At 44.4% G+C, this 12976-nt stretch overlaps 1 protein-coding gene and 1 long non-coding RNA gene across 5 annotated transcripts in view; one reads left to right on the forward strand and one right to left on the reverse strand.

Annotated features, from left to right (window-relative positions):
• The window catches only part of LOC138299253 (erythroid membrane-associated protein-like), a 347615-nt gene extending 341641 nt beyond the window's left edge, over nt 1–5974 (forward strand). For all 4 annotated transcript variants that reach the window (XM_069237389.1, XM_069237387.1, XM_069237386.1 and 1 more), the window contains one exon: nt 139–5974. In XM_069237389.1, coding sequence (XP_069093490.1) covers nt 139–701 — 563 coding nt within the window. In that variant the 3' untranslated portion in view covers nt 702–5974. The remainder of the gene's footprint in view (nt 1–138) is intronic.
• The window catches only part of LOC138299255 (uncharacterized), a 223612-nt gene that overhangs the window by 86271 nt on the left and 124365 nt on the right, over nt 1–12976 (reverse strand). The gene's annotated exons all lie outside the window — the stretch shown is intronic.

Raw genomic sequence — 12976 nt, forward strand, 5'->3', positions numbered from 1 at the left:
TTTACATATATATGGTGGCACACAAACACGACCGCAGACAACCGGCCATACCACTCAGGGGCACCCACATGGCACTGGCAGACATATCCCTTCTGCTCTGCCCTTGCTGGCATTGATCATCTGTCTCTCTTGTTTCAGCTCCTTTCACTGAGGTTCCTTTTATACTGGACAAGGACTCCGCTAGCACCTATCTTGAAATCAGCAGCGATCAGAAGAGGGTAAAATTTAAAGGCAATGCAACGCCTAGCAAAACTGTCAAGGAGAGGCAGCCGGTTGCATTTGGGAAAGATGGGTTCACCCAGGGAAAGTACCTTTGGAAGGTGCATGTAGGCAAAGCCAAGATGTGGGCCCTTGGTGTTGCAGAAGCATCTGTGGACATGACCATGAACAGTGCCTTTCTCGAGAAGGAGGGAGTATGTGCAGTGGGACTGGCCGCTGAGGGTCGGTACGAAGCATTCACCTCTCCTCTGACCAATCTGTGCCTAGACCCACCTCCAGAGACACTGATGGTGTATCTGGACATTGAAGGAGAACAACTGTCCTTTTATAATGCAGACAATCGAAGGCACATTTACAGCTACATGGTTTGCTTCCAGGAGAAGGTCTTCCCTTTCATCAGGACCATGGACCGGGATAACTGGATTACTGTGTCTCCTCCATCGGCTGCTGACACCAGTGATAGACTCAGTGAGCCAATCTAGCAAAGCAGTTGGCTTCAACCCACTTGTTGGCCAAGCCAGTCCGGGAGCCTGCCCATGCTCCAAGGTGGGGTCGTAAGATGTATGTATGTATATATATGGTTTGTATATGGTATTTCTATATGCACATGGGCATGGCTCTGGTTGTAAGCTATCTATGAAACATTGTGGTCAAGGAACTTACTTTACTTTAAAGTGCATTGTTCACAAGAGAGTAGTTTAAAAGAGGGTTCAGAAGAATTATTGAAAGGTAGGGTTGACACTTTTATTTTAAAGTAAAGTTACTGTCCGCTCCTTGAGATCTGTAAGGGACAGAAACTGGTGGTTGAATAGGAATTATTGTGGATCCAGTGCTTAATTTGTAAATAGTGTAAGTACCAGCAGGGCCCTTCTCAGGAACTATGCAACCTGCACCACCCATTGCCCATGCCAGCGCTGCCAGTGACAGCACCAACACAACTACTAGCCATCACACTATTACATGATTGACTATTCAGACTATTCCAGGCAACACAATGCTACAATAGTGCCTTGAGCAGCAGCTATTAATCATTTTTATATATATATTGACTTATTAAACACTTTTGTGATGTTCATCTAAAAATTAGATAGACAGCGCCACCATGTGGAGGACAGTCGATTGAGCCAGTGCTGACAATTAAGTGCCAATGCAGAGCACCGGAAACACCGCCTCAAATTAAGTACTGTGAGGATCACTCTGAGGCCATGATTTACATGGCTTTTGTACCCCTGTGTTTCAATACAAAGTAGAAGATTATTAGTATAGTTTAATTGCTATTCTGTTTCTGTCACATGAAAAATGGTGCATGATATCTCTGCCCCGAGACCCTAACTCTACATAAGTCAGGAGGAATGTCACAAGTTTTGATTCTTGAGCAGTGAGTCCAGTTCCTGCGTCAGTGACAGAGCATCAGAATCCTTTTGGCAGAGGTAAAATGTCTAGACATTCTGTAACATTGTACAGAGATGGTGCGGTCCGATGCCAGGCATACCTGTGCGCTGTTTACGTAATCCTGACTACTTCCTGTTGGGATGTAGGGGAGCTGCTCAAGTATGCTGATGATGCTACTCATCCATTTCATTTCTCCACCTCATTTGTGCTAAAATGTGCTGATCAGTTATGTAAAAGTTCTGCTCACGTATCCTACTTTTTCCACAAATACATTTTAGTTCTACTCTAATATACCGATGCAACACAAAATGATGGAAGGGGAGAATTCTGCTAAATGAGTGACCTCTGAAATCCTACCACCCGCTGCAACACTCCAGCAGTAAATGTGACCTGACCTCTCTCAAAAACAAAATCCTCAGTTTGGGTGACAGGGGACCTTTGAACAGATTTGTTGATTTTAAATGTTAGCAGTGGTGTGTTATTAACCTGTAACGAAATATATTGGTCCAGTAAAATGGTTCAAAGCTTGACTGGATTTAAAGACCACTTTTAAGGAGAGCAGATTCATGGTTTTTAAACCACACCGAGGGCCTCATTTACGAGGCGCTAGCAGCACACTGCGCCACAGGATGGTCATTTTAGTCGATACTCCGGTGGTGCAGTGTGCCAGCCCAAATTTACAAGGCTATTCCAAGCCGCCTTGCGTTCCATGGTTGTTGCTTGGGGTGTTCCCATGCAACACCCATGGAACCCGAAGGAATCTGATACATTCCCAGATTTACAAGTCTGGGAATGCGTCACATTCCCACGCCACCCCAGGGGTGGAGTAAGAATGATGCAACAGAGAGAAATATCTTTATTTCTCTCCGTTGTTTCCTCTTTCTATGTGTACTGCATTTTGCAGCACACATAGAAAGAGGAAAACAACTCTAGTGATTGTTTTTGTGCAGGAAGTGGTCCTTTCCTGCACAAACACAATCATCCCCACAACGCAGGCATCCTTGCACCATGGTGCAAGGGTGCCTGCATTGGTGCTAGACAGAGTAGGGGGAAGAATATAAAAGTACGCGGTATCTTGTAGATATGGCAGGTTTCTGCCCTTTCCCGGTGGCGCAGGGCATCGTCGCCCTGCGCCACGGGCTCGTAAATGAGGCTCTATGTCCGTAAAATTTGTGAAATATATGCTAGGATTTCACAAAATCTTTATTGGTGAAGGTTCATTAGAGTGTTCCTTATTACTCCTGGATTGCAAATACTGCGTTATGCACCTCTGTGTGATAAAGCAAATATTGTCAAGTTCAATTTGCCCAGTGGCTGGTATTCCCAGTTTCTAAATACCAAGTAACCGGCTGATTACCACACTTGCCCAGCGACAGGTATTGCCAGTTTCTCCATGTGCAGTGACAGTTAAAGCTATTTTTTGCCTTCCCACTAAAATGCATTGCTAGGATACACAAACATTTGGTCACTTGGACACACTAGGTGGTTATGGCTAGGACAAGGGCAGAGTAAGCCCTACACATAAATCCAACAGACACATCAGCGCTGATTCACAAAAGCAATCACGACTGGGATCATATTGATCTCCTCTAAATTTACTCTGAAGAAGTTCTTGATTAACAAAACACATTGTCTAATGGCTGGAAGATATTTTTAATCATACAATCAAGGAAGGAGTAAAGAAAACACAGTAACTAAATCATTGAACTGTTGAATTTTCTTGCCAATTGGAATCGATTCCATTTCTCCATGGACACTGTATATTTCTTTACGGTGCTGAGCAATTGTTTTAATATTTATTGCATGCTATGCTTGAGGTAGGACACATGAAGTACACCCTCCGAGGACACCCCTTTCTCTCGCGCCATATTTAAAAAGTGGTGTAATGCATGCATTGCACCACTGTGTAAACCCTTACACCACATTTTGTCTGCGCCAGGCATAATGTATGCCGGGGGGCGTTCTGACTCATGGAGGCCTGAAGAAATGGAGCAGTGAAATTTACAACATTTCACTGCAACATTTTTTCAGTAACTTTTTAACACCTGCTGAGAGTAGGCGTTAAAGTGATGCACCCTTATTAACCTATGGGCCTCCCTTTGCTTTGCTGCAGCAAAGCGCCATAATAGCATCTAAAATTATAATGCTATTGTGCTAACAACCGCCATGGTGCGCTGTGTTATAAATACGGCATAACCATGGTGTCGTTAGTTGTCGGTAGGGGTCGCATAAAAAGTGGCGCATCAGGACCGATGCACCACTTTCTTGTAAATCTGCCCCTGCGTGTGGACTGTAATGAGATTCACTGTCCTGGTGTGCACTCGATTCAAAGTGGATCAGTGTACTCTCAGTGTACTCTATTGGTAATCGACGACTAGTAGATCACCAAAAGTACTGCACAAATCAGTGTAGAAATACAAAGGGTTTGCAAAATAAAGTGAGATACTGATGTGGAAGTCAGATTAAAGACTATTAAGACAGTCATATTTGGAAGAGTTCACCAACATGGATATTATCCCCTCCAGTCCGTCGCTGCCCCTCCAAAGTTGCAACCTTGTACTTTATAACCCCTTGTTTCTATGTTCATATCCACCTGAGCATTAATCTGATTTCCACCTAAAGATTCCTAGTACAAGACTTGACTGCCAAAGATCTAGAACTCCGAAAGCACCATAATCCAGTCATACAAACTGTGAGCTCAGCACTTTCATTCTAAATATTGTTTAAATAATTGCTAAAGCATTATGCACAGATATTTCTACACTCCCACCTCCAAGGGCTGTGTCATCGAGATTGCCAGCCTTCACAGTGAACATGCCTATTTTGACTCCCAATGAGTCATTAGTTGAAGCCAAGCACCCCAGCCTAAGCATTTTTTATGATTTGAAACACAAAATAATAAACTGAAAATACATAATCAAGCACTCATTGAAAAAATACACAAATGATTAAATATTCACAAACAAATGCATAAATAATAAAAATGAAAATGTTGGAGGTTTCTAAATTCAATTGCGGTCACTAGTCGTCTATGCTGTATTCTGTTTGAAGCACTTTCATTGCTCCAGAGAATCAACCTTTGGATATTATCCTAATTTTAAGCCTCCTATTTCAAATTCCATCACATTTGCAGAGCATTTTAAAAATTTTATTTTGACATTTTGCTTCTCAATTTATATACTCTTTATCATTTTGTTAATATGACTTAATTTTCGAAGCAGTCGCCCTCAGTAGGCTTCGCGGCCCCTGAGGGGTCCCCAGACAACAGGTTAAGAACTACTGCTACGTGTTGTAAAATGATTGAGGCCCTTCTTCCTGTCTCGAATGGCCTTGGATCCCCTATCTCTAGTTGTGCTGAGTACTTCCTCCATAGTTGAGCTTCAATATCATAATTATCTTTTTCAATAAATTTGCCTGGATGAAAGGAGGAATTTGTTGAAACGTCTTTAATAAAATAGTGAATTTGATATTGTGTACAAGACAAACGAACACTCAGTCGTAGTTCAATGATGTTAAAATAGATCTGGGTGGACACTCTAATAGCCTGACCTACAAGAGGGTTGAGTTAGATGTGCCAGTGACAACAAGCCTAATTGATGTGCATCGCACAAACATTCCCTTGCTGCACATCCTAAGGTCCATTTAGTTAGGTATACGATTTACTTACAATGGGACTTGACCTTATTTCTCTAACCCTAGTTTGAGTAATGTACATAATGTGTCGATTACATGTTCATAAGGTTAGGAATCGTCATGAAATGTGTTTGTTTGAGTGATGTTTTACTCATCTATTAAATATTCCCAAATGGTGCCAGTTGTTGTGCACTTCCTGAAATAGCTTGAATGACTGATGCATTTTCCCACACTAGCAAACATTCTGTAAATCCATTGATATTTGGATTATTTAAAATGTATGTCTGCATAAATTATGGGTTTTTTTCCGCCAGGGAGTGAAGCCCTGGGTCCAAGAAAAACGTATCTGAACTGGGATTCTAATGTTTATGTTGAGTATACTTTACAAGATGAATGTTTATAGTTATTTTGCAAAGACGGTTTACAATATTCTATTTGTAGCCAATGTAAAATATATATTTCAATTAAACATGGTTTACATCTTTTATGACCTTTTCACAAAGTAAATGAAAGATTGTATTATGTCATGATGCCATATTATCAGTCAGTCAGTAGTAGGAATTTAGATAGGAAGTTTAATAATTTTTACAATGACGGCACAACTGTGTCAAATATTTATCTGTGCGTATTTATGGGATGCTGCAGTTGTGCCAAACCTTTTATATTTTAATATAAAAATTGTATTCTGAATACATTTGGAAGTAAAATAAAGAGGAGATTCCTTCCTCCATTCAGAATGTTGTCTTATTTTTAGAAACGTGTGTTTGCAGTATCTATATTCTGTCCTTTCCTAACATGCTTGTGTAAACTTTGTTTGCAAAACTTAAAAGATACTAATTGTAGAAATTAAAAATAAATATTTTTTGCAGGGAAAACAACGAAATAAAATATGAATATGTGTCATCTACATATAAGTGACTGAAATTTGCAGTTTTAACACAAATGTGAAAAAAGGCTTGGCTCTAGGAATCAAGAACTTATTTTCAGTGGCTCAGCTGCCAAAATTCACAAATGTTTTAGAGGAAAAATTTACCCATTAGGGAGCAGATTTATGAAAAGTGGTGCTGCACATAGTGCAGTGCCACTTTTCTTGCACCCCTCAGTGCCCCGTAAGACCACCATGATAGCGCTGTATTTAAAATTCAGTGCACTGTGGCGGTAGTTAGGCTGACTAGTGCCATAATTTTTAACGTGATCCTGAGGGGACCCTCCGCTACCCCCAGATCACCCCCGAAGGGTGGGGTAGGTGGTAGATGCGAGGATGGGCAGGTACACATGAGTGTTCCATGCCTGGTAGTGAAGAACCCCCCCACCTGGGTTCTCCCTGCCTGCTCCTCCCATAAGTTTTTGCTGATTCCCTAGCCGGTGGTCTTAGCGCCCTGGGCCATTTCCCACTGTCAATACAGTAGCCAGACCACCATTTGTTGACTATTGTCTGATCAGCCATTATCTCTTTCTTCCCCCTACCCTTGCCCCAGGGTCCTGAATAAGTGTAATTCTGGTTGCGAGTGGCCTAGTATCTGGGGAAAGGGTGCTTTCATCTCCAGTTTGTAGGGTAGTAGGAACTGGTTGGAGGAAGCTTTGGTCCTACTGTGGTCTGCGAGTGCAGTGACCACTACCCTGCTGGATATCAGTGCACCACATTAGGGTGCTGGGAGCTAGTGTGTATGAGTGCGTGTTAGATTAACCTGTCTGATATCCGTGACACCGTGTAGCGATGTGGAACGAATGAGTGGGAGTGATTGCCTGCAATTGACTAAACTGTCCTACGGTGTACCATACAAGTTGTTTCTTTGTCTGAGGACTATCACGTTGAGATTTGGTTTTACCTGTGCGGTCTTGGCTACGGAGCTATTTAAAAGTGCTGCTGTTCTCTGTATGTACACATTGTCTCGTTAGAACTGTACGACATTGAATTGGGGTAATCAGTAGGGTGGGTCTCGTGCTGACAATGTTTTGGCATCGCATGAGGGTACTGGGGAAAAGTATATTGTTTTTCTCACGATGTACATACTGCTAATGTTGATTTAACACAATTGGGCCTAGTACTGCAAGTCATATTTCTAAATGCAGTTTATGCCTAGATTTACATGATGTTCATGTTTTGTTGACTAATGTGTTTGAATACAAAGTTTATTTACATACGCCTCATGTGAAGTCTCTTTTATGGCACTCGTGTGTTTGTTGTGTGGTAGTGCTATTCCAGTGCTTTACATGTTGCCCTTGTGATAAGCCAGACTGCTGTGTGTCAAGCTATCCAAGGGTAAGCGCAGGGTATACAGTAAATGTAATCACCCACCCCTGATTGGAGTGGTAGGTTCTGCCTGGCTAGAGCGTTGCCTCAGCCAACTAGAATGTGCCACCTCCAAAAGGCACCCCTTGATAGTCTCCTCAGAGACTCCCCATTTGCGCCTGTAAATCTCCAGTGAGTGCTCAAAAACACCATGATACCCTCAGTGACTCCTGGCCTACCCTTGGACAATCTAAGCTCCACCAGCTGGCCCCTAGAGTCACTCATGTGTCCAATTCACAGCCAAGCAGGCCCTCAAGAGCTTCAAAATGTCTTGGAACCCCTCAACTGGCCTTTGGGCACCTGTAGCTGACTATCACAGACTCGCCTTCAAGCTCAACTTGCTTGTCTCATTTAGGTCCTCGGCCAGCTGTTATATCCACAGCAGGTGATTAGACATACTCAATCTGACCTCAGAGGTATAGAGACCCCAAATGGCCCTCAGTCACCTGCTGCTAGACCTCAGAGACTTTCACCTTACCTTTAGTGGATGATCATCAACCACAGATGGCCCTCAAAAACACTTGGCGTGCATTCAGATAACACCGTTGGCTCTTTGAAAGATTTACCCAGCCTATAGAAACATAGAATCCAGCTTCAGACACCATAGTCACTATGAAACATCTCTAACACACTCTAATACTTCATCATCTTGCCCACAGAGATCCTCAGCATGCCAAAGAAACATTAAGGCTGTCATTAACGATGTGGTAACAAGCTCTTTGATTAGGCATGTATTGTCTGAACAGCAGTCGTCTTTTTAACAAGATCAAGACCTGTGAACTGCTACATTTTTACAGGAGCACAAATGGAAGAAATATGTTCCACAACAGGCTGAATTGTGAATAATCTGTCACGGTACAGATGTTCCCAGAGCAATGCAGTACAATTGTCATTGAAATGCAGCAGACACCGCAAAATCAAGAACCTGACTACTATTGTCTTGTGAAAAACAGGTTGTCACCCACACCACACAGCAGGGCTGTACGGTGGATTTGTGCACTATTCCCACCTTCAGCGTTAGGCCCAGACACTTTTTCAGCTCCCCAAGTGAAGTGGGAATCCACAGGAGTGGCCGAGAGTGAAGCGCCAGCGTGCCTCCATATTCCCTCAGCAAATGTTCAGCATACAAATGTGTTTGCTGCACAATTCCCTCAAGGAAATCCAGAAAAAGATGGAAGTAGTTAATAGGCAAAAAATGCAGTATGAACCTTACATCCAGTATCTTCAGTGAACTGGAGAATTAACTGGCTGATCTAAATTAGGTGTCTGTCAAGTAAGCACTCTATGTCAGTGCCATATCTGTCTGCACTCTACATTGGTCTACCCTGTCACTTGCTCTTTGCGTACAGTTAGTGCTTGTAAAGGGACATCGCGCCTAACAAGGCCACATTCCTCTGAATCACTGGAAGATGAGTCGTCATCAGAAGGAATCATTCTTGATACTGCTCCATTTCGATCTCTCTCTGATGCTGTCTCAGTATCAGATCCTGCTCAGAGCTCTCCTCCATTAAGTTAGAGCCTCAGAAGCAATCGTCTCTTTTCTAACTGAGGCTTTCTACCCTGGGCAGAATGCAGAGATTCTCTTAGAAATGAATGCTGTGTCTATGTGTGAAGGGTGACAGGATGTGCCAGGAACTGAATGTAGGTGATGTAATGCTGTGAGTGTAGTAAAATGTGATCACAACTACAACAGTCTCAAACTCGCACTCATCTGACACAAAAAAGAGAGTAAAAGACGAGTAAAAAATTGGCTCATGTTGCACTACACACAATTAGACAATTGCACATTATTCCTCATTTGTCCCCGATTCCAGGAGAAGCTTCTTTGGGAGACATGCTCCTTGTGAAAGGGCAGATGTGAAGGCAGATGTGAGTGACTCACAATAAAGTTAACCATTTGCACCATTTGCACCATGTCCCCCTCTGCATCTACCCACCACAGCAAACACATTATCAGTTTGTGTCATTCACATTTTACTTTCACCCAGCACAACATATATTGTTGAGAAATTGGGTGAGCACACACCAGCCATTTATAAGTTATTGTACCATTCACATGGTATTTCTACCTTACAGTGTATACATCATGGGTCAGTGGCTAATTACACTGCTCAGGTGTTTAGCCATACACATTTGCCTCTGCCCACCACAGCAGACAGCCATGTGTCAGCCCACCCACCCACCAAACTTCCTAAATACCATGGCCATAGCAAAATGTTAATGGCTGAATAACTGATCACTACTGGAAGTGGGCTCGCCTACTGCCCCGTGATAGAGACTGAGCTGCATGGAAATAAAAAGTGAATGGCACAATAAAAGTCAGTGGCAGAAATAGGCTGACACTGCTGCCTGGGTAGTGGGCACCTACAAACACTAAGGCACCATTACAAAAGAAATGGCAGTCATATTCTCCCTTCCATGGGTCCCAATCAGCCCCCTATGGAAGGTAAAACAATCAAATCTAATATATTGACCCCTAGATGGGGTCAACCCCCCTGCCCGAATCTTTTGGTTCTCTTCCCTTTGGGGTGAAGTTAGCAGCCCAAGGCTCCCTCAAAGGGGGGCGTGGACACAGATTTTTGAACAGAGCCTCAAAACGCAAAATCTGTGCAGCAGGAGCAATAAATCATTGTCTAGCCAAATACTCACTTTTATAAAAAAAAACTGAAGTATTTTATTCCTACCACTAACCAACCCAAAGGAAGAATGCAACATTCACAAACAATTACACAGTCCTTCCCTGAGGTCCGGTCTATAGTGCTTCTTTGGCGATTCCCTGTCCCACTCAATCCTCACATAAGCAATCATTGTTACTCGTCATTCACTATTGGTAACATACAGGGTATGCCCCACTAGTAGTTTGAGTCTCAAGAGTCCACAAAAACTCTAACTTAAAGTCAGTAGTGTTCCACAGCTATTGCAGTTCAACTAGCAGCAAGTTCCCCCGGGGCCGATATGCTTGAAACATGTCCTACCCGCACTAGCAGGAAGGAAGCATTCTGAGTTCTGGAGTGCTCGCCAGCAGCTCCAGTCCAAGTAAGGTGAGTCAGCCTCATGCGGATTTAGCAGCTGAGCTCTGCTGGTGCAGGCACTCTCCCAAGCACTCCAGCAGCGATCAGAGGTTTCCTGCGAGGTAAGTGTTGGCTCCCGACGGGAGTGGAGGGATTGTCTATGATGATCCAGTTCTAGGACCCACCCTCGCTTGAGGTTTCTTCCACTGCCTCCTCACTTCTCAATAAGGTAGAACAAATGGCAGTCCCTGGTGCTCCTGGTGACTTACCCCAACACACAGGATCACCACCATTCACTGCCCTTGGGTTCTGGACATGGTGAATGTTAGAAATGGGGTCTCTAGTTAGTAGAGGTATACACCTTTGTCAAAGAAGGGACCACAATCCTAGTCAGGGTAAGACACATGCAATCCAAATTATCCTGTGCCCACCCTCTGGTAGCTTGGCACTGAGCAGTCAGGCTTAACTTATAAGGCAAAGTGTAAAGTATTTCTAAAATAAACCATACAATAACATAGTGAAAACACCACAAAAATACACTGCACAGATTTAGAAAAATAGATAATATTTATCTGAATAAAATAAGGTCAAAACGACAAAGATCCAATAAGCACGAGTTGAAATATCACATTCAAAAGGTTTAAAAAGTTGTCTCTTTGTTACACACAGTACCTGGTATGCGTCAAAAATAAGGATGCACGGAGACCGCAGAGGAGGAGATGCAAGGAAAAATATGGTGTTGCGTCCTTTCTTTCCGCGCCGCAAGTGGTTTGTGTTGTTTTTCAGCGCACAGTCTTTGTTCCTCACTGTGATGCGGGGATATTTTGATGCCCAGGGATGATGCAGGGAAAATACTTGACGCGTTGGAAGAAGGCACTGGTGCTGCATCGATCCGGAAGGCGTTGCGTCTAATTTTTCCATCGCAAGGCAGGCGCTGCGTCAAATTTCCACTCAGGAAGTCGGGCTGAGTTGTTCCGGTCAGCTGTGCAGCAATTCCTCAGTAGCAAGGCAGGTTTTGCGTCATTTTCGGCAGGCGGAGCATCGATTTTTGACGCACAAGGAGTTTCCTGAAGAGATTAAGGTGGTCATTTCGAACACTGCGGGATTTCCCGCCGTGTTCGGGCTGGCGGTCTTTCCATCGACCACCAGCCTCCTGGAAAACCCGCCAACCGTATAATGTTTTCCCCGCCAGGCGGGCAGGTGGAGACAGTGTCTCCTCCCGCCAGCCTGGTGGGGAACACGGCCGCAACATTGAGGGCAGCTCCATGAGGAGCCGCCGCCAATGTTGGTGTGCGGCGGGTGCAGCAGCACGGGGGCCCCAGCACTGCCCACGCAAAGTGCATGGGCAGTGCAGGGGCCCCCAGGGTTGCCCCTGGGCACCCCCTCCGCCAGCCTTTTCCTGGCCGGTCATGCCAGGAAAAGGCTGGCGGCATATGAAACATTATCCGCATGGTAGCTCAGCTACCCTGGCGGATGGTGTTTCATCTGGTGGCGGGAGCATGGCGTTGGGTGGCGGCTGCCGCTGGCTGCTGTCACCCTCTTCATTATGTGGTGGTTCGGCCCGCCATGCCGGCTGGCGGCTTTAGCCGCCACTGCCGGCATGGCGGGCCGAACTGCCAAGTTCATAATGACTACCTAAGTCTTTTTGGTCCTGAGACTTCAGAAAACAGGAGGCAAGCTGAATCCAAGCCGTTGGAAAGCACTTTTGGGGAAGGCAGGGTCCTTCTCCCCAAATTCCAGAGGCCAGCAGGGCAACAGCAGGGTAGCAGTCCTTCTCAGCAAAGCAGTCCAGATGAATCCTTTGGGCAGCCAGGCAGTTCCTTTTAACAGATTGCAGGTGTAGATCCAGAACTGTCTGAGTTGGTGGGGTCAGAGACCCAGTTTATATATCCCAAAATGTCTTTTAAGTGGGGGAGACTTCAAAGAGTGGTTTTGAAGTGTACAAGTTCCCCTTTCAGTTCAGTCCTGTCTGCCAGGGTCCGAGTAAGGGGTTTGGCAGTCCATTGTGTGAGGGCTGGCTACTGGCCTTAGAAATTAAAGTGTCAGGCCCTCCACCCTTCCAGCCCAGGAAGACCCATTCAATATGCAGATGAGTGAAGGTGTGAATGAGTGTCCTGTGTTTGTGGTTGTCTGGGTGAAATGCACAAGGGAGCTGTCAACCAGCCCAGCCCAGACATTGATTGGAGACAGGGTGTAAGGCACAGGTGTTTTTTGAGTGCAGAGAAATGCTAACTTTCTAAAAGTGGCATTTCTAAAATAGTAATATAAAATCCAGGTTCACCAATAAGCAGGAATTTTCTATTACCGTTCTGGCCATACTAAATATGACCTGGTTACCCCTATCTGATCAGAATATACCACTCAAACAGTATATGAGGGCAGCCCTAATGCTAGCCTATGAAAGGAGCAGGCCTCACAGCAGTGTATA

Source organism: Pleurodeles waltl, chromosome 6 (genome assembly GCF_031143425.1).
Source record: "Pleurodeles waltl isolate 20211129_DDA chromosome 6, aPleWal1.hap1.20221129, whole genome shotgun sequence".
Taxonomy (NCBI): Eukaryota; Metazoa; Chordata; class Amphibia; order Caudata; family Salamandridae; genus Pleurodeles; species Pleurodeles waltl.